The sequence below is a fragment of the Cheilinus undulatus genome, linkage group 4 (genome assembly GCF_018320785.1).
Source record: "Cheilinus undulatus linkage group 4, ASM1832078v1, whole genome shotgun sequence".
Classification (NCBI taxonomy): domain Eukaryota; kingdom Metazoa; phylum Chordata; class Actinopteri; order Labriformes; family Labridae; genus Cheilinus; species Cheilinus undulatus.
Window position 1 is genome coordinate 19617308 of NC_054868.1, and position 26361 is coordinate 19643668.

At 40.1% G+C, this 26361-nt stretch overlaps 1 protein-coding gene across 1 annotated transcript; it reads left to right on the forward strand.

Annotated features, from left to right (window-relative positions):
- Positions 1-9914: 9914 nt before the first annotated feature.
- Positions 9915-21932, forward strand: LOC121508946 (CD209 antigen-like protein 2). The gene is made up of 6 exons (XM_041786091.1): positions 9915-9962; positions 12496-12551; positions 16624-16715; positions 18464-18515; positions 18872-19030; positions 21844-21932. Exons 3-6 carry the CDS (start codon positions 16686-16688, stop codon positions 21930-21932), a joined length of 330 nt encoding a protein of 109 aa, XP_041642025.1. The 5' UTR covers positions 9915-9962; positions 12496-12551; positions 16624-16685.
- Positions 21933-26361: the final 4429 nt, after the last annotated feature.

Consider the following 26361-nt stretch of genomic DNA (forward strand, 5'->3'; position numbering starts at 1 on the left):
TTATGTAACCACTTACTATAACTTTGGCTAAAAATAATATACTACTAACAGTCATGATAAATTCACTCTGCTAGAACACACTTTTTTTAAATGTTTATTTTGGGCATTTTTGTGCCTTTATTTGATAGAGGAGGATGGTGGATAGAGTTGGAAACAGGGACGAGAGCAAGGGGAGAGACATGTGGCAAAGGGCCTCAGGCTGGATTCAGGCCTGGGCCGTCTGTGCACATGGGGGGGCGCTGCGCCCTAGAACACACATTTCAGTCAGGCATTTCAACAGGCATCCCAGATACAGTCATGGAAGAAAGTATTGGCACCCCTGGGGTTCTTCCAGAAAAAACACCACTTCTCCCAGAAATTGTTGCAATTACAAATGTTTCCAGCAGGACTTGGCACCTGCCCCCGGGGCACATGGGGACAGATCCAGGAATTTTTTTAAAGGATTCTTCACTATTGGGAGGTAGGGCTAATGGCGGAGGTCTGCGCTCTCCGAGTGCTTTTCTAGTTTCCTTTATGTGCATTGGAACAACACAAGAAACACAGTCAAGGCACCCAGTGCCAGAGGCAGCAAAATAACCCCAAAACGTCTTTGAAGCTCCACCATGTTTGACTGTAGGTACTGTGTTCTTTTCTTTGTAGGCCTCATTCTGTTTTCTGTAAACAGTAGAATGACGTGTTTTTCCAAAAAGCTCTACCTTAGTCTCATCTGTCCACAAAATGTTCTCCCAGAAGGATTGAGGCTTACTCAGGCACATTTTTGCAAACTCCAGTCTAGGGCTGGACAATTAATTGAATTTTGATCGTGATTTCAAATTTGGCTTCTCATGATCATAAAAACATTATAATCAAAGAAAAACGATTAATGTGTACTTCAAAGAGTATTTTCTGGGTTGTGTTTTTGGCTGTGTTATTAGTGTTTTTTGCATGTTGCAAATTTTGCAAGTTTTACAGGAGTGCATGTAGACTGGATATTTATTTTCATTTATTGTTGTTTGTTGCTATTATTTAATGTATTGTTATTATTTTACTTGTTACCAATTTATTTTTTTTATTTTTTTGTTCTTTTAAGTTGTGGTTCAATAAATGCTCAAATTCTGAAATCAATGAATAATCGTGTTTATTAATCTTGAATTCAATATCAATCAAAATAATGATTATTATTTTTGCCGTAATCGTCCAGCCCTACTCCAGTCTGGCTTTTTTATGTCTCTTTGTCAGCAGTGGGGTTCTCCTGGGTCTCCTGCCATAGTGCTTCATCTCATTCAGATGACCACGTATGGTCCCAGCTGACACTTTCGCACCCTGAGTCGGCAGGACAGCCTGAATTTGTGTGGAAGTTGACTGAGGATGTTTATCCACCATTCCAACTATCCTGCGTTGCATTCTTTTGTCAGTTTTTCTCTTCCGTCCACGTCCAGGGAGATTAGCCACAGCTCCATGGGTTATAAACTTCTTGATTACAGCCATGGATAAACGATTACAGTATTGTCTGGCCCATTTTAGTTTTGTCTAAAATTATGCCAATTTTGGCTTTTTTTCGGCTTTTTTGTGTTGATCCAATGTAAATAAAGGAAATAAATGTGTATGCCAAAAACATTTGTAATTGTAATTGTTTTAACCCAGTCTTGTTTTGTCAGGTTTCATGGATCTGCCAGAAAATGCACTGACCTTTTTGACTTCCCCTTGTAAGATATATATTCAGAATGGGTCACCAATAAATTTCTTGTCAAACTGTGCCGAAAAAATACTTTTAAAAGGTTCTCCCATGGTGCTTTGCCAAATGCAAGTTACCCCGTTGCTCCCTTGGTTTGAGAGTGATTCTGGTGCCAGCACACTCAATTTCACTCTTAGTTGGGGGTACGACGGGCTGCTTTAGCACAGCTGGCCAGGTTTGAACATGAGTTCCTGGTGATCTATTAACAGTGCAATTAGAGTGCCGTGATTGGTCTTTAGGGGGGTCGGTGTTGGGGTTAGGGTGTCCCTCAACAGCACCCCCGAGAATTAAATTTTCTCGTCTTGGTTTGAGAGTGATTCTAGTGCCAACACACTCAGTTTCACTCTTAGTTGGGGGTACGACAGGCTGCTTTAGCACAGCTGGCCTGGTTTGAAAACGAGTTCCTGGTGATCTATTAACAGTGCAATTAGAGTGCCGTGATTGGTCTTTAGGGGGGTCGGTGTTGGGGTTAGGGTGTCCCTCAGCAGCACCCCCGAGAATTAAATTTTCTCGTCTTGGTTTGAGAGTGATTCTGGTGCCAACACACTCAGTTTCACTCTTAGTTGGGGGTACGACAGGCTGCTTTAGCACAGCTGGCCTGGTTTGAAAACGAGTTCCTGGTGATCCATTAACAGTGTAATGAGAGTGCTGTGATTGGTCTTTAGGGGGGTCGGTGTTGGTGTTGCGGTTAGGGTTAGGGTTAGGGTTAGGGTGTTCCTCAGCAGCGCCCCTGAGAATTAAATTTTCTCGTCTTGGTTTGAGAGTGATACTGGTGCCAACACACTCAATTTCACTCTTAGTTGGGGATACGACGGGCTGCTTTAGCACAGCTGGCCAGGTTTGAACATGAGTTCCTGGTGATCTATTAACAGTGCAATGAGAGTGCCGTGATTGGTCTTTAGGGGGGTCGGTGTTGGGCTTAGGGTTAGGGTGTCCCTCAGCAGCGCCCCTATGAAATAAATTTTCCCGTCTTGGTTTGAGATTGATTTTGGTGCCAACACACTCCATTTCACTTTTAATTGGGGGTATGACGGGCTGCTTTAGCACAGCTGGCCAGGTTTGGACATGAGTTCCTGGTGATCTATTAACAGTGCAATGAGAGTGCCGTGATTGGTCTTTAGGGGGGTCGGTGTTGGGGTTAGGGTGTCCCTCAGCAGCGCCCCCGAGAATTAAATGTTCTCCTCTTGGTTTGAGATTGATTTTGGTGCCAACACACTCAATTTCACTCTTAGTTGGGGATACGACGGGCTGCTTTAGCACAGCTGGCCAGGTTTGAACATGAGTTCCTGGTGATCTATTAACAGTGCAATTAGAGTGCCGTGATTGGTCTTTAGGGGGGTCGGTGTTGGACTTAGGGTTAGGGTGTCCCTCAGCAGCGCCCCCGAGAATTAAATTTTCTCGTCTTGGTTTGAGAGTGATTCTGGTGCCAACACACTCAGTTTCACTCTTAATTGGGGGTATGACGGGCTGCTTTAGCACAGCTGGCCAGGTTTGGACATGAGTTCCTGGTGATCTATTAACAGTGCAATGAGAGTGCCGTGATTGGTCTTTAGGGGGGTCGGTGTTGGGGTTAGGGTGTCCCTCAGCAGCGCCCCCGAGAATTAAATTTTCTCGTCTTGGTTTGAGATTGATTTTGGTGCCAACACACTCAATTTCACTCTTAATTGGGGGTATGACGGGCTGCTTTAGCACAGCTGGCCAGGTTTGAACATGAGTTCCTGGTGATCTATTAACAGTGCAATTAGAGTGCCGTGATTGGTCTTTAGGGGGGTCGGTGTTGGACTTAGGGTTAGGGTGTCCCTCAGCAGCGCCCCCGAGAATTAAATTTTCTCGTCTTGGTTTGAGAGTGATTCTGGTGCCAACACACTCAGTTTCACTCTTAATTGGGGGTATGACGGGCTGCTTTAGCACAGCTGGCCAGGTTTGAACATGAGTTCCTGGTGATCTATTAACAGTGCAATGAGAGTGCCGTGATTGGTCTTTAGGGGGGTCGGTGTTGGACTTAGGGTTAGGTTGTTCCTCAGCAGCGCCCCCGAGAATTAAATTTTTTCCTCTTGGTTTGAGAGTGATTCTGGTGCCAACACACTCAATTTCACTCTTAGTTGGGGATACGACGGGCTGCTTTAGCACAGCTGGCCAGGTTTGAACATGAGTTCCTGGTGATCTATTAACAGTGCAATGAGAGTGCCGTGATTGGTCTTTAGGGGGGTCGGTGTTGGACTTAGGGTTAGGGTGTTCCTCAGCAGCGCCCCCGAGAATTAAATTTTTTCCTCTTGGTTTGAGAGTGATTCTGGTGCCAACACACTCAATTTCACTCTTAGTTGGGGATACGACGGGCTGCTTTAGCACAGCTGGCCAGGTTTGAACATGAGTTCCTGGTGATCTATTAACAGTGAAATGAGAGTGCCGTGATTGGTCTTTAGGGGGGTCGGTGTTGGGCTTAGGGTTAGGGTGTCCCTCAGCAGCACCCCCGAGAATTAAATTTTCTCGTCTTGGTTTGAGAGTGATTCTGGTGCCAACACACTCAATTTCACTCTTAGTTGGGGATACGACGGGCTGCTTTAGCACAGCTGGCCAGGTTTGAACATGAGTTCCTGGTGATCTATTAACAGTGCAATGAGAGTGCCGTGATTGGTCTTTAGGGGGGTCGGTGTTGGACTTAGGGTTAGGGTGTCCCTCAGCAGCGCCCCCGAGAATTAAATTTTCTCGTCTTGGTTTGAGAGTGATTCTGGTGCCAACACACTCAATTTCACTCTTAGTTGGGGATACGACGGGCTGCTTTAGCACAGCTGGCCAGGTTTGAGCATGAGTTCCTGGTAAGCTATTAACAGTGCAATGAGAGTGCCGTGATTGGTCTTTAGGGGGGTCGGTGTTGGACTTAGGGTTAGGGTGTCCCTCAGCAGCGCCCCCGAGAATTAAATTTTCTCGTCTTGGTTTGAGAGTGATTCTGGTGCCAACACACTCAATTTCACCCTTAGTTGGGGATACGACGGGCTGCTTTAGCACAGCTGGCCAGGTTTGAGCATGAGTTCCTGGTAATCTATTAACAGTGCAATGAGAGTGCCGTGATTGGTCTTTAGGGGGGTTGGTGTTGGTGTTGCAGTTAGGGTTAGGGTTAGGGTTAGGGTGTCCCTCAGCAGCGCCCCTGAGAATTAAATTTTCTCGTCTTGGTTTGAGAGTGATTCTGGTGCCAACACACTCAATTTCACTCTTAGTTGGGGATACGACGGGCTGCTTTAGCACAGCTGGCCAGGTTTGAACATGAGTTCCTGGTGATCTATTAACAGTGCAATGAGAGTGCCGTGATTGGTCTTTAGGGGGGTCGGTGTTGGACTTAGGGTTAGGGTGTCCCTCAGCAGCGCCCCCGAGAATTAAATTTTCTCGTCTTGGTTTGAGAGTGATTCTGGTGCCAACACACTCAATGTCACTCTTAGTTGGGGGTACGACGGGCTGCTTCAGCACAGCTGGCCTGGTTTGAAAATGTTTACGAGTTTCTGGTAATCCATTAAAAGTGTGCTTCATTTTTCCTGCCATGGTGACAGACTCTCTTTCAAGCTTGGCGTTTCGCCATGTCAGATTACCGTTGTCGTCCGAAAGTTTTTCGACTTGCTTTTCACACTTTTCCGATTCCAGTTTAGTGTTACTGGCCTTATTTTGATAATCCCTGATTTCCCTTTGGTAGTGAATTACACTTTGTTCCAGTTGGTCTTTTTCTGAAAGCATGTTTTGCATGTCTTTCTCAGCCTGGAGCAGCTGTGCATCAGATTTCATTTGAAGATTGATCCGCGCTGACTCGGACTCTTCCAGCTTGACTTTGAGGGATTCCAACTGATTGTTAGCAGATACGAGTTGTTTTTTAAACTTTTCCTGCAGTGATTTTTCTGCCTTGCACACTGATGTCAGGTCTGTGATAGTGGCCTTCAGCTTCTGAATTTCTTTTGTCTGCTCACTTACGGTGTCCTTGTCTTTGAGAGTCTGTTCATCGCTCTCTTTGATGGCATGACTGAGAGACTGATTGTCAGCAATCAGCCTTTCTTTCTCTGCCATGCTCTTTTTAAGGGTATTTGCATATTTGTGTAAATATGTATCTTGAATTTTTATTTCTTCCTTTAGATTCTTATTCTCATTGGCCATCTCTTTAATTTCAGCATTCAGTTCTTCCTCTTTGCCTGAATGGTGAACTAATGAAGTCTCTAATCGAAAAATCTTTTTTTCCAAAGCCTCATTCTTGATTTTTTGATGATTTAATTGTTGTGTTGCGTTATGTTCTGCTGTTCTAGCATTTTTCAGGTCCTCTTTTAAAACTGTGGTGGTCTGTTGGGATGCTTTAAGTTTCTCCTGCACAACTTGCATTTCTTTAACCTTTGTAGTGAGAAATGTATTTTTGGAAGACAACTCTAAATTCTTTTTGTGGAGCTCTGCTTTTTGCTGCTGAACTTTTTGTACAGTCTCTTTTTGTTCTTTTATTTTCTTCTCGGCAAACCTTTTAAAGCCGGTCAAATGCTGCACCTCACTGGCTAATGCCTGCATTGTTGGAGGACGTCTTTGAGTTTCCTGTTCTAGCTTGTTTGAAGACATTTTTTCCACAAATATTTGTACGCTGTTTCAACTTATTACAAGTTTCAGTTTAATACTACAGCAGCTATGCATTACTGATTGCTTTGGGGCTTTGATCTGTGACATCAAAGCCACATTCCGTGGTTTGGATATGATGGCGTCACTGGCCCCGCCCTCAAATGCGATGAGCCAATCACAGTGCGTATAGCCATTTCATACACTCTCGGACATCCTCTGCCTGGACGTCCATTGAAATTTATAGGAGAAAGTCAGTCTTCGTCTGGTTTTATGAGGTTTTTTTTTGGATTTTAAGTTTTAAAATGGTCAAACGGTGTTCACGGGGTACATGCGACTCCAAAACAAGGTATCCCGAGAGGCTGGGCGACGGAGTGTATTTTTTTTACCCTTTCCTAAGCCACATCTCAACCGAGAAAAGTGTGTCCTTTGAGTAAAGTTGCACGGTCGGCCACAACTCAACGTGAATAAAATTAACAAGGATGTCTACATCTGTTCTAAGGTAAGTCAACATCGTATTTGAGGCAACATATTGTCAGTTTGCTGGAAAGAAATATAAAGTTATCTTCAACGTCTCTAACGTTTGCTAAAGTTAGCCTAACGTTAGCTTGTAGCCGCGTTGTTCGTTGTGTCGCGTTGTTTGTTGGGAGTTCATTGGCGTATTCTGTTCTAGTTTCCGTTCTTTGGTGATCGTACATCATTGTTAGCTGTTGTCCAAAGAGCTCTAGTTAAACTAACGTTAACTTCTGGAGCTTAGCTTCATTCACTTATCTGTAATAGCCGAGATAACAAAGGTTGGCTAACGTTATGTTGAATGATTCAGTGTAAATACTGTAGCACCAAACTAACGGAGAGACACTCTTGGTAAAGATGGTAAAAAGGCCGTTATATTTTTCTCACATTCTCAGCCAAAAACCTTAACTTCAGTGGCACTTTGATGCTGATCCTCTATCTTGTGGTCTGAGATTGTGATGTTTACCCAGGAATCAGCCAAATGTTGCAGGAAAGCAAACGGAGTGGTGCAGGAATGAGTGTTAAAGCACAGGAGTAGGTGGCTAACCAAAACATGTAGGGATAACTTCAGCCCCTTAAGGTAGGGGTTCTCAACATTGGGGTCAGGACCCCATTGGGGGTCGCGAGACACTGAGAGGGGGTCTCCAGAGGCCTTAAAAATTACAAATATTTTTTAAATTACACTGTTGCCACTTAACATCAATTTTACCAAATGTGAACCCTTTTCATCACTGTTTCACTTCAATTTTGCCAATGTAAGCACATTATTGCCACTTAAAATCCATTTGTATCAGTTTTATACCCTTTCCACCACTTTTTCTGCCTGTTTTTGTCACTTCTAAACCAATTCTTGCCACTTTTTGCTTGTTGTTGTCGCATTATTGTCACTGGTGCAGTGTGTAATATTTAGCCTATTAGCAATTAGCAGAACAAGCTTGGTTAAAATGAAACATAACATTTATAAGTAGTTTGATCTAAATTAGTGTTGACATCTGATGACACATTTTTTAGATTTATGTTTTAAATTAACTCAGAATAAGCCTTTTATTCATACATAGGGAGGGTCCCCTCCAAGGAAGGTGCCATCTTGGATTTTTGCATTTTGCCTGTTTCTATGGCACCATAGAAGGAACCAAATAACAGTTAAGCATGTATTGATTTTTAAACTTCACTGGTTCCCACAGTTATCACCAGAGAAATGAGCATCACACTCCAGAATTGACTGTTAGATGTTGAAAGTCCCATTTTTACGCACTGTACCTTTAACCAATTTTGCACCCCTTTTTGCCCATTTTAACCACATGTATCACATTTTTAAGCCAATTCAGCCAGTTTTTAATCCCCTTTTATCGTTTTTTTTTTTTTTAGAGCAATAGAGCATTACTGATTAAAATATATATGAACTCCTAATAACACCATGTGAAGCTGTCACTGATAAGACATGTTTAACCCTCAGGTTGTATTTCAGCACACAGCAGAACATTTTGGAGTTTTAACCTCAGATGCCATAATAGCTCTAAATCACATTGTATATAAAAAAACATAGTCGCTCTCCTCTGAATCACAGATTTTCTACTGAATCCCACTAAAGCAAACCCTTTTATTAGAATGATTTTCCCTTGTTGCTCACTCAGTATCACCTTAGTCTTTAGTGAGAGACGAGAAATGACATTGTCATCATTGCTATTCCTTATATAAAGTTCCAATTTTTACAATAATGTATATATTTATATTAATAATGGTCTTTATCTTAATATTATATATGTAATAATATATGCTGAGTGTGTAAATGGCTGTTGTTTTTCCAACTTACTGTCTGATTCCACTGCCTGCAGCTTGAGCTTCCAAAGACTGGAATCCAAACAGATTTCTGTTTTTAAGAAAGTGATTCAATAAAATGTATGTATAAAGATTTTTTTTTTAGATAAAAAGTTAGACTGCTTCAGCTGCAAAGCAGAGAATGATGGAGTATTAGCAAAATAAAAAATTTGACATTAAAGTTGTAATATTGAAAGATTAACGTGATGTATTTATGGGAATGAAGTCTTAAATGTTTTAGAGTAAAGTTGTGAATTTATAAGGTTGACATTATACATTATGACATTATGAGATGTCAAGATACATTATAGGAGTAAAGTTTTAATGTAAGTCTATGGTCAGATGATTTATTTTGGAGACTTTATATATGCAGGTTATATTTAGGCATTTGCTTTCAAATAATGTTTGAAATAACTTACAGACAGTATGAACATGTTCTGTCAGATCCATACTTGTTAAAAAGAAACCTACGTGGTATTTTATGGCTTATGGCAAGACCTTTAAAGCATGCAAACACTGGACAATCAGAATAAAACATTGTCATGAGAGAGATTTGCAAATTGACATTAAGATAACCTTGCCTGCTTCAGCTTGTTTTTGCTCTCTGAAACGGGTCTCTGCTCAGTGACATATAACATTTGAGCATGCATGAAAAACCTAAATAAGTGTCCCTATATTAAACAGACCTGACGTCAGACCTAGCGAACGTTACATGCAAACTCAGGAAAGTGATGTGGATTGCGTTTTTCAACCCGATTTGTATCAGTATCACAACTCCATTAGCCATGCACTTTTTAGGTTATTGTTCTTTCTTCATAGAAAGTTAATCATTTACCTTGTTTAGTCCGAGTGGTCAGCCGTGCCAACTCCTCCATCAGTGTTCACCGTGCCTCGGGCTACTTTACTGTAGCTATTGGAGCTAGCTACTGATATATGGTTCAGCATAGCCATATTACTGTAGCTCCAATAGCTACAGTATGTTAGGACTTACACTGCGTTCTTTTCCTGTAAACGATGATAAATATGAATAATTTTAAACTTAATACAATCTTGATTATTGCGTCCCTGGTCTTGAAACATCGCGGAAAAGACGCCAGCTCTGCTCAGTTCTTCTTCTACTTGTATTTTCGGCAGTCTCGCTGAGTTGAGAACTATCTGTGCTCAATAACTCTTCCTCACGGAAGTGGATGACATAAACGTGTGCCACGCTCTAGCACGTAGGCTAGACGATGTTAAAAACTTGTATCTACTAGCTTACTTCTGCGTTAGCCTCGTCCTTTCCAATTACGCACTGATGGTCGCAGTGAGTTGGCTGTTAGTGAGAGGACAGAGCACTCAGTCTGCGGTAACGTCTGATGAAATGATGCATTTTTTTCTCCACTAATATCGTACCTGCTGCTCTTTGGTTAACAAGACAATATGTGTCTGAATGTAGCATATAGGTCTGATATGACACGGACAGACAGACAGCAGTGTACGAGAGAGAGAGAGACAGGAGCACACTGCATAAACGTTGTGGTTATTGTTCGGGTAAAGATGCGATTTAGAGATCGTTTTTTTTGTTACCGTTGAACTCCAATAGTACTGTTGTTATGATTACACTGTTAGAGAAAAGAGCATCTGTTCATTTACATTAGCTTTATAGACATCAGACCCCAGTTTGATACTACAATATGGACCAAACTCTAACAGTGTTTAATGAATGTCTAATAATGTTCGGAATATTTTCCTATTACTCTGAGTATCAGTAGATATATAAGGGGTGTCCAAACTATGGGCTGTAGACCAACTGTGGTCCTTGGTCCTTTTGAATTGGCCTGCAAGAAATCCATTGAAAAGGCCCACATAATAACATAAAACTTAATTATATTTATTAGTTTGACTAGGAATGAACAATATTGGGTTTTATACAATATGGGGATATTTACAAATTTAATTGAGCTGATGTCAGTACCAATATATAAATGTAGTTTAGACCTAACACTTCAGTCCTTGAAACACAGTCTCTAGAACACACTAAAGTTTAAGTAATAAGGAAGAACACAGAAAAAGACTTCTGCTGTCTTTCAGTTCTGCCAAAAATAGGAAAAAAAAGATGCATACAATACATCTATGATTGGCTGTTTGCTTTGGTAGACATTAATGACAAATGTAATACTGGCCATTTTGGTTTTGTTTTTAAAGTGTAATCACTTACTAAGCATATATTTTGATTACATGTTGGTTTTAGAGATGTAACAAACATTTTATATATTGTGCTACGGGTTTTGTGTTCTGTGCTACAAGATTGTCAACCTCTGTAGCACCAGCGCTATAGGCAAAAAAAGTGAACGTACAGCCCTGCAATGAACTGAAAAACATTGAGACAGAGATGGACGCAAAAACTAATGGATGAAGGCACATGGCTTAAAGGGGAACTAGTGGTCACCCCCCAGTGCAATATTCTCAGTTTTCAATATTCTCTAAGTTCTCCCTCAGCTCCATAAGTTCTGATATGTTTAAGATGAGATATTTGTAGTGACAGTTGTCATATAAAAATCATCTTTAACAAAAAACAAAGCTGTGTAATTTTTCTTTAGTTCACGGTCATGGCATTAAAAATTTTACTGTATAGCATTAAAATGGCATTAAAAAGCATTAAATTTGACTGGCTGATTTCTGCAGAAACCCTGTATAGGAATGGAAGCAGGATTATTCAAACTAACAAACTGTATTGTCACAATGAATTTCCAAATCAAAGAGGGAGATTGCAATGAACTCAGTTAAGTTGGCCTCATCCTGTGAGCTGCTGTTTGTGACTAAAACAAAGGAAGAAGCTTTATTTTACAAACCAGAAATCCTCTTACAGTCATTAAAGCCTGACTTTGCTCAAAACTGGGTAGAATTGTGGACTGGACTGGGATCCTGCTGTCTCTAGCATGCGGCTGTGTGTGCTCTCTGTGTCCTTTTGTTGTTACTTCACACTACGTCACATTCCTGCGCTTGTCCTTCATTTGCATCCGTGCCGGGGCCGCGAAGCATGCCGTACCGAAGCACGGAACAATTGCACTCACACTGGCCAAACGTACCAGACTTTAGGCTGAAACAGGCCCAGGCACGGTACGGATGACCTAATGTGAGTAAACCCTAACACAAAACCCAACGAGTACAGCTATGCTCAGCCTTAGAGAGAGGGTGAGGAGTTCAGGCATCCAGGGAGAGCTCAAGCTACAGAGATAATGGAGATAATGATCCTGGGCGCCTCTCTTCAGAGATCTTCAGGATATGTCCAACTGGGAGGAGATCTGGGGTAGACTTAGACCTCACTGGAGGCATTATATATCCTTTCTGGCCTGACTTACTCCGTATCTCCTGTACTCTGCAGACTCCTGAGCCTTTCTAAACCAAGTTGATTGGTTGGGTAGTGTCACATATGAGTGGTGCAAGGTAAAAACAAAAGGCTATGCCATTTAAACAGACTATTGTTGAAATAAATTGAAAGCAAATCTGTCTGGAAGGGAAGCGGGTCATTATTTTGTACTTACTGTAGATCCAACTGAATGAGGAAATTACACAAGCAGCATCTTTCTGCATCAGTCATGTGTTGCTTCTGCATTCATGCAGAATTGTCCACATCCTTACTATGACGTATGGTGGAAGAGATTATTTTCAACACCTCTAATCTTAATGTAAAAATGATGAATGTCAGAATTGACTTCTTGCTCCTCAGTATTGGACATATACAGCAAAGCTGGGTGTGTTTTAAAGCTAAAAACATAACTGATTAGTGAGTTTATTTAGGGTGAGAGTTTATGTTGCAGTAGTTGTACATTTTTGCATGATAGGTTCCTTTCCAAACCAAACTGATATTTTATACTAACACATTTTTGTTCCTGCAGATTAAAGGGATCAGACGCATCATGGAAGAATGAAACCTCAGAAACCTCCTGCTGAGGTAAGCACACAAACATCATTTTAACATCATAAGGCTCATTCATGCATGCACAGAACTCCCCATGTTGCTTTTCTTTTGTTTGAGTCACTCAAACTAAGCAATCTGTGCCATGCACTGGCACACGTAATCCAAAAGTCCAGTTTGTTTGATCGGTGTGAGAGCTCACTACCGCGCTCATCCACGATATACTGCCTTGGCTCTGGTACAGATAGAGGTAGTTCACTTCTGCTAAGAGCAAAAAAAACCCTTCTTACTTCAGTGTATGTGTGCAACATCTTAAGTCAAGCTAATTAGATTTCAGTTTGATGTTTTCTTTAATTTTAAATCTCTGCTTTTGTTGTTTTAAGTGTTAGCTGCAGTGCAAAGCTTGTAAATTAGTACTTCTAGACTGTGGTACAGTTCCTTTAAGGTTGTTAAAGTAAAAAAGTCCTTTTACTGTTGCCTTGTTTTTGCAATCAAACCAAGGTCTTTTTTTATCTTTAGTCTAATTTCAAAATTCTCAAAGATACTGCTCCATAATGCAACCAGAGTTTTTGTTTCCATATTATTACAATTTTACACTTGCAATTTGCACAGAACATACACATAACTGTGTCATTAGTCTAAAAGGTTGGAAATTAAAGGTGGGATTGGGTCTTAAAGTCTATGAAGTGGATCTTTTAAAAAACATCTTAAAATTTAAATTTGATATCAAATGTTACGTATATATCCTTCTTAAAATCATTTTTTATTGTTATTTTGCCCCTTAAAGACAAGTTTATATTGGTCTCAGAGGTCCCAAAAACATACCTGTGAAGTTTGTTGCTGAAAGAACATTCCAGTACTGGATTTGTGCATGCCTAATAACCCCTCTGTTTCAGCCCTGCTCATATTTACTGTTTCTATGTCTGTGGCTTTAAATGTTAATGAGCTGTCTGACTCCGCCCCTCTCAGGAAATGGATGTGTTTCTCTTGATCCTCCTCTCAGCTGCCAGCTGAGAAAATAATGGCAGAGTGTAAGAGTGCAATATCTGTCCAAAATAACTCCAAATAATCCACGAAGTGAGTAAAGTCACTAGAGAACCAACTTTTTTCCACATACACGTCTCCTAACATTGTCGTCGTTGGAGGAGGAGCCTCACTAACCTTTATATTCACTGGTAATATCCTCCTCTCCCCAGACACATCCACACATCTGATGTTTTATTTCTACTGTAAATGTAAATATCAGAATCCCCTCCCCGTTGATGCCCTTAATAGGAAATAAAAGTCATTATGTAATATGTAGGTCAGTGTTTTGAGCCATTCTTACTTTTCACACTGTTGGGTGAAGCTGCTGCTGTGTTCACTCTCTTCCACAACCTTTTCTCAACAGGACGTTTCCTCACTGAGAGACACTGGCACAAGACCAAAAGGTGACAAAATGAGCTGAAAGATGCAGCTGTTTATTTAATTTATCAACTAGTTATGTCTTCCTTTAATTGAGGAATCAAACTTCTAAAAACTGCATTTGTATTTCCATAACTTAATACAAAAACAGAACAGGTTGTCGCAGCAACAGACTGGATTTCCTCAGCTGGGGACCTCCAGTGAGCAATTGGGCAGTTTGAGTGCAAAGCGGCCTGTATAAGAATAAGAACCTCCAAGTCTGAGGCCATGGTGGGTTGCTCCTTGGGTGGGAAGGGAGTCGTTGTCCTAAGTCAGGGGTGTCAAACTCAATCACAGCAGGGTCTGGATTCTGGATTCAGGTCTAACCTGAGGGCCTAACAGGCTCACCTTTAAACCACAAACTGTCAACCTCATTTCACCAGTAATAAAATATGAAAAAAACTTAGCACTGATGATATATGATTTTGGCATTTAAAAAGCTACAAAGATAAGTTTAAAGGTTCATACTGCGAGAAAAGTAAATTTATTAGTTCAAAAAGCTTAAAATATGAAATTGAAATTGAAAAAATAATGTTTTTTAAGGCAAATATATTAGAAAGAAAGACAAAATTATGAGTTTAAAAGGTCAAAATATGAAATAAAATTTGTAATCATGAAATTAAAAGTCAAAATATGATTCATTTTAAATTGTGAGTCTAAAAGGTCAAAATATGGGATTCTGAAGTCAAAGTTTGAGTTGAAAATTTGAGATAAAATACAAAATAATTGGTCAAAAAGTCCAAATGTGACTTAGAATTATGAATCTTAAAACTCAAACTATTATTTGAGAAGTCAAAATTATGAGTTGAAATGCTCGAAGTACGAAAAAAAATTTAAAATCCTAAGTTTGAGTCTTAATTCTGAGATGTAAAATTGAAAATGTGAAATTAAAACACAAATTGATTTCTTTTCTCACATTCCTGACGTCTTATCTAAATATTTTTACTCCTTTTTCAGATTTTGTGACTTGATATCTTAAATCATCAAGGATACGTTCACATTTTTATACTTGAGGAAATCCGCAGACCTCATACTGATGGGCCAGTTAGAACAAGAAATGTGAGATTATCTTGTGGGCTGGATTTAAGTGTTCCACGGGCCAGATTTGGCCCCCAGGCCTTGAGTTTGACACCTCTGCCCTAAGTGAAGGAGTTCAAGTATCCTGGGGTCTTGTTCACACGTGAGGGTAGAATGGACTGTGAGATTGACAGGCAGACTGTGGTGAAGAGGGAGCTGGGGCAAAACTTTTGATTTAACGATCAATCTATAGATCTAAAGAACGAGATCATTTATAAACGCTGTCAAAGTAAGTCCCCTCAGGAGGGGGGCTGGGCTCAGCCTTAAGCCGGGCATACAATGTGCGATTTCGAGTCGACTTTGTGGCAGTCATGGTGGAACGTCAGCTCATACTGTGCGACTGAATCCCTTACAACGCATGACCATCACACACAATTTATGTTCTCAGATTATATGGGCTGATGTTCATGCACGACCTTAGTGCTCACACTGTGACAAAAATCTGTGGATAGTCTTGTCCCGTCTCATGCTATCTCTCTCTCTGTCACAAGCAAACATCACCATCCGTGTCGGCTGGAGGCATGTCTCCTGCTCATTTATTTCTTTTTTTACTGGGGGGGATTAGAAAATCATTCCTGCTGTTTTTGTGACTATTTTAGACGTCTGACAGTTTACAAAGGAAAATTCCCTAAAGTTGAGGTGGCACTGTTCGGTTGTTGAACCAAAATAGCAAACACACCAGAGTTCCATCAGACTAGCCGGGAGCAGCTGCTTGGGCCATAGTCGGGTTGTGGCCGACCATTTTATCCCCTGTACACAGCACAACAAACAAAAGTTAGTGTGACAACTCAAAATTCGTGTCTGAATCAGGGGAAACCAGTACAGTGTACACCCGGATTTAGAGATAACTGAGGAGCCCAGATCAGGAGGCCTCCTGGTCACCTCCCCGTGGAGATCTTCTTTGCACAGCCAACTGGATGGGAACCCCGGGGCAGACCCAGAACTCTCTGGACGGATTATATTCCCCATCTGGCCATGTGGATTGGAAAATGTCTTGACTGATTGTAGCGCAGAAGCTGCCAAGATACACAACATGTCCTTAGCTCTCTAGGCCTTATGAGTCTATGTATATGAGTCTGAGATGGAGTGTTAAATTAAAAAACTCAATCTGAGACATAAAAATCACAGCAGGCACTCTCTGTAGGGATCAGGATGCTCAGGGGTTTTTATATCATCACATATCCACTGGAAAAACAAGAGAAAGTATTCCAATTTTTTGTTGATTCCAAGTTCTTTTACACACAACGTGAATTTGTTGGGTGTTAAACCAATGAATACAGAAACAGAACTCTGAGAAGTGTAACGATATGAAGCAGCTGTATCAATGGTATTTATAAAAAGTCATAGAAAAAAAATAAATCCAAATACATGTACAAAAATGATGTGATAAGAGGAGTGATGGATGAAATCACAGAAAATACATACATAAAAAATATGTTGTGACAGAGGATGAGATTGACAGTTCCTCTACAGGAGGAGCAGAAGCAAACAGGACCAGACGGCGTGAGCAGAAACGCTTCACAACATCAGACTTAAAACACTTCTCCTCACTGCTGCCGATTAACATGGCCGTCTTCTTCTCCTCCAGAGATTCTTACATCAACGCCGCGGTCGGCGAGTATCAGGAGCTCCCCAGACCTGAACCCAAAGATGCTGCTGCAGAGAAGGACGATAAACTCAGTGAGTAACAAAACTCAGGGGTCACAGAAGCACAGATGTGTTTATTTAGGAATGAAATGGACTGATTTTTATAATCAACTGAGCTCTTCAAATTTATTTGGAGGATGACGAGTGACTAATTAAACATTTATTTGTATAATTTCCTTTAAATCCTATTTGTTATAGCCTTTTTTCCCAAATTTGAATTGGTTGTTTATATGCTTTTTAAATTTTGAACTTATCTTTTTTCCTAAGATTATTATTTATTTATTTCTTGATGGAAGCATCCTTTACATCCATCCATTTCAATGCAGTTTTGATATTCTAGGCCAGGGGTGTCAAACTCAATCACAGCAGAGGCTGGGTTCTAGATTCAGCTCTAGCCTGAGAGCCTTACAGGGTCAAAATTTAACCATAAACCATCAATCCATTTTCACCAGTAATAAAATATGAAAAAAAACAGCACTGATGATAAATCGATTGAAAATTCAAAAAAAGTCAAAAATGATCTGAGATAAAAATTCCCATTTATTAGTTCAAAAGATCAGAACACCATATTAAAAATAGAAAAAAAAATTTCTTAAGAGCAAATATACAAGAAGAAAGTTGAAATCATAAGGTTGAAAGGTCAAAATATGAGATCAAATTTGAAATCATGAGTTTTAAAGTCAAAATATGACTTGAAATTTTAAATTGTGAATCTGATAGGTCAAAATACGGCATTAAAAAGCCAAAATTACGAGTTGAAAATGTCCAAATATGAGCTAGAATTCAAAATGATGACTTAAAAAGTTAAAAATATGACTTAAATTTAAAATTTAAGAGTTTCAAATGTCAAAATATGATATAAGTAATAAAAATAATTGATTTGAAAGGTCAAAATATGATATAAGTAATAAAAATAATTGATTTGAAAGGTCAAAATATGATATGAAGAGTAACAATTATTGATTTAAAATGTCAAAATATGAGATCAAATTTGAAATCATGAGCGTAAAATTCAAAATATGACTTAAAATTTTAAATTGTGAATTTGATAGGTCAAAATATGGTATTAAAAAGCCAAAATAAGAAGTTGAAAATGTCCGGATATGAGCTAGAATTTAAAATGATGACTTAAAAATTTAAAAATATGACTTAAGTTTAAAATTTAAGAGTTTCAAAAGTCAAAATATGATATAAAAAGTAACAACTATTGATTTAAAATGTCAAAATATGAGAAAAATGTGAAATCATGAGTTTAAAGTCAAATTATGTGATCAAAAAGCCAAAGTAAAAAAAAGGTCAAAATATGACTTAAAATTTAAAATTGGGACTCTAAAAGATAAAAATGTGAAATATAAAGTCAAAATCATAAGTTTGAGTCGTAATCTTCAGATGCAAAATTCAAAATATGAAATGAAAAACGCAAACTAATATCTTTCCCCAAATTCTTGACTTTTTCAAAATCCTTCTTACGCTTTACTTTTTCAGATTTTAATGGCTTAACAAGGACGTTTTAAATAATCAACCTGAAGTCTATATTATTATACTGGAGGAAATCTGTAGACCTCATACTGGTGGGCCAATTAAAATACAAATATGATATGATCCACAGGCCGGATATAATCGTTCCGCGGGCCAGATTTAGCCCCCAGGCCTTGAGTTTGACACCCCTGTTCTAGACAATTATAACTAGTAACAAATGTATTTCGTATTTATATATTTTTTCAGATTTCAGACGTTTCAGCGTGGTTCTACTGATTATGGGTCTATTATGTGTTCTTCAGGGAATCCTGAACATCGCTCTGAGACTCGCTCTCACTCAGCCTGCTGTTAAAGGTAGATCAATCATGTTACTGTCCCTACAGCCCCATCTATCTGTGAAGATTTAAAATGTCCTCACAATCCTTGTTTTAGTTTTACAACCCCTCATTTTACACTTTAAGTTCATTCTGCCAGCCCAGTTTGAGTGGAAAGAGGCCATGCAGAGAATTTTATTGTTGTTTGAAGATTTCAGAAACAGAGCCACTGGAGTTTTGTTAAGGACACTGAAACTTTCAAACAAAATAAATATATTTATGAATCAGATGATCGCTCAGTTTTATTGTTGATTTTTACTGTCTTGTTGAGCTTTGCACCTTGTTGTGTTCACTTGCAGCATCCTGCTCTGTGTTGTTTTGTTTTGTTGTGTTAAGTTGAGACAGAGGAACCCAGCTGTCCTCGAGGCTGGGTGATGTTCGCCTCCAGCTGTTACTTCATTTCCTCTCAGCAGAGAAACTGGGACGACAGCCGGAGGGACTGCTTGCAGAGAGGCACCGACCTGGTGGTCATCAACAGCAGACTGGAACAGGAAAGTAGGCTGTCACCTTAGGATTAAAATGCTCAGTGCCACAGCTCTATTCCTACCTTCATAAGCCCTTTTTGTCCTCCGAGCCTCAGCACCAGTGAAGCTTTAAATAACATCTTCAAAACCAACCATTTACAACGTGCTTGAACATAAAGCACAAATAACAGGATATATAGGACACAGCACAAGAACCCGAAACAAAAGTATTCCCTAAATATTTAATTTAATATGTGAGTGAATTGTAAAAAAAAAAAAGGGCTAAAATGGTTGTTATACATGCCTGTAACTCAGAGACTGGAAGTCACCCAGTGCTGCGCAACTGACCAATCACAGGGTTTGCAGTCTGTGTCGTTTCAATGTGTAGTTACATTTTTGGTGAGGTAAACGTCAGCAATGTTTGTGAGCCCCTGCGTAGGGTTCAGAGCTATGTTGACCTTTGGTGTAACGCAAAAGTACAAATCAATCTCAGATTTTCACCACTTTTGAATCCTGTGCAATTTTTGATGTTTTGCAGTACGATAAAGCCCCCAAATAAACAATCCTTTCCGCAAAACTGTAGTATTTCCTTGCATTCCACCAGCACCCTCACTTTGGCTCCTTTCTCAGACCTTTGGTACTGCAAAAAGTGATGTGTTTAAGTAAGGTTGGCAGCATTAACCCTTTACCTACTGAGTCTAAAAATGGCAATTTGGACATATTTTGTTATTATGGCCGTAAAATAGTCAGGAAATGCCTTAAGTCTGAGAGCTTTGGTCCCTTTTCCCAGGAGTACTTGAACTTGATGTTTCAACATCTGGTTAATGATTATTGCATATTGTATGGAATTGTCTGCAGTTTACAAGCCATGAAAAACACAAAAACAGATTTGTTTTTCATGGCTTTTATGAGAAGAAATGTTGTTATTGCTCATGAAGTTTTGATTTGACATTTGAAATGTGAACCTATACATGTTTAGAACAATCAGCAGTCATTTTTGGAGTCTAGGACTCTGGGTGTGCAAAACACAGTGCAAAAGATAACTATATACATAGGTGAAAATTAGTGCAAATAAAGGTGGAAAAATGCATTCTCAACATTCTCAAGTAACATATTGTTATTGCACATGACAGACATGCACAAATGCCACTATCTAACGCTATTTTTAGAAAACAAAACACCACTCTCGCTCGCTCTCCTTTTACTCTCTTCCTTCACTCTCCTTTCTCACTCATCTTCTGCCAAAGCTGCCGTTTTCACAGTGCTGTTGGACATTACCGAAATATATATACCACACATCATGTATTGGTGGAAAGCACAGATTCTCAGCTCTCTGTCAGCGTTGGAATTTTTTAGATTGAGCAAACTTTTGAGGAGTTACAATGTTGAGAATCCTTGTTGCGGTCTTGCAATACTTCTGGTGTTTTGTTATGAATGCTCACATCTTATGGTTGCGAGTACCGTAATTAAACATATATGTGCGCATACCCACAATTCTCAGCTTTCCAACACCGTTGGAAATTTTCTGATGGGACAAACTTTGACAGACTTACGGTAATAATACTCCGGACATATAAAACACAGTGCTGGCGCTGGGTCAGTAGGTAAAGGGTTAATGCATTAATTAATTTAGGTCCATCATTGGTGCATTCCTTTTATTAGAAAGTGCAGTATCTCCCTGCAGCCACAGTGACATAAATGAAGTCCACCACTGCTCTTTAAACGCCTCATTCACCTGTAAAAAACTCACAGACTGCTCAGCGGACAGTCAGAAGTTATCTGCGCCTTTTCAATCAAATATTTACCTTTCGCTGTTCCGTACGGTGGCCCTGAAGGCTAACTGTGAACGATTTCTGCTGCAAAACATTTCACCTGTGTGAAATACTTACGCTGCTGCAAAATATGTGATATATCTATTAATGGTTATTACACTTCCACTTGACATTTCATTAAATGATTTGGGACTGCACTCTAAACTGAAATTGGTTGATATAAGTAGAAATTGTGTTGGACATTTGTCTTGAACCATTATAGTTTTTCAAATGGTCAGAAGTAAATGAAACAGGCAAAAGAAGCTTACGTCTCAGCTCTTAAATTCACTATTTCACTGCAGATAAAACACTGGTCCCATTAAATATTCAGTTGTAAATTAGTTGTGATGATTATACCCTTTTTTACAGTAACTTGAAGTGTTTTTGCACTTAATGAAATATTTTGCAATGACCTTCAGGGCCACAGTAGTTCCTTCATTTCTTTTTCAGTCCATATTAAGTTCCTTTTCCTGTGGTTAAGTTCATATCTCTATCTCTGATTTGCTGGGTGTTCCTCTTTTTTCTTTTGAAATAAAAGCAGGTCTTATCCAATCAGGGAGTTGGTTACCCTTAGTTTAAGAAAGTTTAAAAATCCAAATGAAACATTTTTTTTCTATGTAAATTGTGAAATTTAAAAATGTGACAATAGGTGAGATTAACTGTGATTAACTACAGAAATCTTTAACCTTGCAAAGCAGATGGATACGCCCGTTTCCGTGTTTCTCAGTGGCAAATCCATCTTAACGCTCCCATCTGAATGGTTTGGGCCTGGTTAGAAAGTGGTGGAACCAATCAGGAGTAAGCGGCAGTACTTTTAGGCACGGTGGAGTGAAGTGCTCTGATTGGCCCGTAATGATGTGACAAACAGAACGTTCATCCAATCACCCACCGAGTTTTTTCCAAAGGCTCTGCCCTTTCCCAAATGCTGTCTATGAGAGGTTTACCATCCATCTGGCATGTCAGGTTATGGAAACTTGAGATTAATCGCGATTAAAAATGGTATTACTTTGACAGTCCTCGTTTCTGTCTGTAGGTTGCAGTGGGCCAGGGGACAGCCTGATGGAGCGTTCGGGGGAGAGGACTGTGGCGACCTTCGCACAATGGTCACTTTTATTGGCTTGAACGACTACAACTGCAGCACCAGAACCCAGTGGATCTGTGAAAAGAAGTTAAAGTAGTTGTCATTAGGCCTAACAGTCAGATAGATAAGGTCTTTTACACATATCACCTCTCACACAGCCTTGAACACAGATGGAATTTCATGCCGCTCAGGGGTTTGCATTTTTTCTCTGCGGAGAAATGGAAGCTTCATCCATCAGCGGCATCAACACCTGTCACTCTGTGGTTTACTGAAGACACACACCAGCACTCTGCCACATCACTTATGAACACACTGTACACCAATAAAGACACTTTTTTCATCACATAATTATAGTTTATAGCTCTTTATTTATTTGATATTTACAGGCCATTGAGAAAGTATTCAGTCTAAAGCTACAGTCGTTTAAATTCATTTTTACTCCCATCAACCCAGCTCAGTGCCCCGTCATGACAAAGAGGAAACAGCACTTTAGAAATTTTCGCAAAATTCTGAAAAATAAAAATGTAGCTCAGGTTCCTCCCATTTCTCTGGGTCATTGCTGAGATGTTTCTACACCTTGACTGGAGTCCACCTATGGTAAATAAACTTATTGGACATGTTTTGGAAAGGCACAGACCTCTGTATGGAAGGCCTCACAGCTGACAATGATATCAGAGCAGAAACCAAGCCATGGGGTCAAAGGTCAAAGGAGCTGCAGAGCTAAGAGACAGGATTGTTGACTGGCACAGATCTGGGGAAGGCTACAAAAAAGCCTGCTTTGTTGAAGGTTCCCTAGAGCACAGTTACCTCCAGAATTCTCAAAGAAGTTTTGCACAACCAGGACTCTCCAAAGAGCTGGTTGCCTGGCCAAACTGGCCACCCAAATGGGGGAGAAGGGTCTTGGTGTGAGAGGAGAACAAGAGGTCACTCTGGCTGAGCTCTAAAGATCCTGTTTGGAGATGGGACAAAGTTCCAGAGGGACAACCATCACTGCAGCCCTCCAAATGAAAGCCCACTTGGAGTCCACCCATTCATTTTCTATACAGCTTATCCAGTTAGGGGTCATGGAAGTGCTGGACCCTATCCCAGCTCGTACATCATGGACTGGTCGCCAGTCAATCGCAGGGCTGACATATAGAGACAGACAACCAGGTATGCTCACATTCACACCTCAGGCCAATTTAGAGTCACTAAATAACCTAATGAACTTGTTTTTGGTGGTGGGAGGAGGTTGGAGTACCCGGAGAGAACCCACACGTGCACAGGGAGAACATGCAAACTCCACAAGGAAAGGCCCTGACCAGGAAGCGAACCTGAAACCTTGATGTAAGGCAACAGCACTAGATCCTGCGCTGCCGTGCCGCCCGCCCATTTGGAGTATTTTTCAAACTCTAAGTGGGCTTTCATGTGTTTTGCACAGAGGAGAGACCGGAGGTCAGGAGACCAGTTGCTGGAGTTTTGGAAGAGGAATTTTGTCCCGTTTTTCTTTTAATGAGGATTCAATGATTTCTATGGGTGAAAGGTCTGGACTGCATGGAGGCCAGTTCAGCACTTGGACTCTTCTCCTGGGAAGCCATGCTGTTGTGATAGATGTTGTACGTGGTTTGGCATCGTCTTGTTGAAATACCCAAGGCCTTCCCTGAAAGAGACGTTGTCTGGATGGGAGCATATGTTGCTCTAAAACCTCCTTCTACTTTCCAGATGTTAGAGCTGCCCACGCCATAGGCACTGATGCAACCCCATACCATCAGAGATGCAGGCTATAGACCTGAGCCAGGAGAACAAGCTGGATGCTCCCTCTCCTCTTTGGTCCACAGGACACAGCATCTTTGACTAATCTGACCACAGAACAGTTTTCCATTTTGCTTCAGTCCAGCTTTATCTAGGGAAAGATGGCAGTGTTTCTGCATCCTGTTCACATATGGCTTCTGACATTATCAGTAAAATCAGTTAACTCTTGAGTCAGAGTGGTCATGTTTTTTTTAGAAAATCTTTGAGAAAAATGTTCCTAATGACAGACATCCCAAATACATTAGACCGGGGGTCATCAAGTACATTTGCACAAGGGCCAGATTTAGATTTAGTCTAGACAGAAACTCTGGGGGCCGGACTTTCAAGTACACAAAAACTAAATCAATATTTTGGTCTGGTTAACATTTTTTTATGGTAGTATTTGTATTTTCTTTAACAATGCAACCCAGTGAGATCTATCCCTATTATCTATTATGCAGCAGGCCACAAGGAGACAGGCCTGACAACAGAATTAGCTGGGCCCCTGAAAATCCCATCTTATCCCCTTATCACCCTCTTATCTATTTTTGCCACTTTTCTTCCATTTTTGCCACTTTGTTATGACATTTTTTAACAATAGTTGCAACTTTTAACCATTTTTTTGCCACTTTTCACCCATTTTTTGCTGATATTTAACCCCCTTTTGCAACTTTCCTGCCAATTATTTCCCTTGTATGCCACTCTTGAACCCATTTTCGCTAATGTACCAGGCTATTTTTGCTGTATTTTTGACACTTTAAACCAAATTTTGATAGTTTTTGCACCTTTTTGCTTCCTTAACCTAATTTTTGCCATTCTTTAACCCTTTTAAACCACTTTTCTCGCATGTTTTTTCCCTTTGTGCCATTCTTTTATCCATTTTTGCAACTTATATTTTTGCCACTTTTTAATCCTTTTCATTGCTTTTTTGAACTATTTTTATTTGTAACCAATTTATGACAATTTTTGCCCATTTTTCCCTCTTTAACCACATTTGAACCTCTTTTCACCACTTTACCTGATCATTTTTGCAGCACTTCTGCCAACCTTAACCCTAATTTTAAATATCTACTAATTATGTCAGTAAATTCCTGTAAAACAGATCAAATGTTAAGTCATTCTCAAACTATTTCAATATTCATTGTTTGTGGGATGGATTTAACAGCTGCAGACATTTGAAAGCCGAAGGATACTCTTAAACACCACAACATCTTTTCTGAATTAAATGATCATTTGGGGGCCGGACAGGAAGCTTTGGAGGGCCTGATATGGCCCCCGGGCCACCAGTTGATGGTCAATGCATTAGACCATCATGAAACAAAACCCGCTCCCACTCTGAGTTTTTCCACCCTGACAAAATCAGAATTAAATTCCTTATCCTGTCATTTTTGCTCTGATTGTCTCAGGTGTTCCCTAACTTCTCTCGTCACTCTCCAGAAATAGATCTCTGTTTTTCGTACATGTTCTTATTTACATCATCCTGCCGTCTTCCCTCTCTCTGTCCCCCTCAGCTTCAGCGTTCCTCCTCTGAATCAGCAGTGTGCTGTAACTGAAGCCTCTGAAGCTGTGACTTGTGGCCCGGCAATCCAGACCATCCTGTACAAGACAGCTTAGCCTCCACGCCGCCCAGCTCACTGACCACCATTAAACTTTAATAGCTGTGGTTCAAACATTATAAGGGATTTAAATAGAGCACAGTTAATGTGTTGTACATGTCACACCATCATAAAAATAATCAAAATAATCCCTATGACACAGCTCTGAGCCTGGGTGTTATTCAGCTTTGAGCCGTATTAATGTTGATGCTCTTCATCCCGGTGTTAACTATTTCTGTGGGTATGCATTTCTCACAGTTTTGGGGGGGGGGGGGGTGATAAAAATTCCTCACCGTGGCTCAGTGTGTTGGTGTGATACAAGAAGAGGGTGTAATGTGGAGTGTGAGTCAGATACCAGAGAGAGAGCAAGGTCAAAGCACTAATAACTCATGCAGAGTCAGCTGCACATGGAGGAGTGTCCGGTGAACAACATTCAGTTTTCTGGTTCTACTTCGGCAGCTAACACTCACCTTATGGACTACTCAGCTCCTTTGCAGGTCCTTCTTTGGTTTTAAAGTTTCATCCTTAACTGGACACTATTATTGCTGGATTTCTAAGCGAGTGGATCGTGGTGCAGAGTGGTCTGGAGATGCAGAAGACCAACAAGAAGAAGCGAGCTCAGAGGACCGGCACGAACCTCACAAAAGCAGCTCATCAGTGAGTAACTGGGGTGGAGTCAGGGGCAGAGGATCCAGCAGCGTTTAGGGAAGTTGTCAGATTCTGCAATGATTTATCTCTGAAAGGTTTAGAAGGTTTAAGTTAAAGTTATTTTCAGTGGTTGCATGGCTCATTATGTTCACTTTTTAACCCACTAACTCCTTTCTTTGCATGCAGTTTGCTACCATACGTAGACTTACCAGGTCATTTTAGAGTTAAAAGCAAGAAAAACTTTTTGATTTCTATCATAAATCAAATTTCAGAAGTTTAAGCCACAATAATATAGAATTTCCCCCAGTTTTCAAAGCTGAAGTAATTTGTAATTTTTGTAGTTCTAGGGACATTTGATATCACATGTAAAGACATCATTTATGCACACAACTTGTTCCTAAAAAATGCTATGTTAAAGACTGCTGCATATTGAAGTGTGAAGTTAGTGTAATGCTCC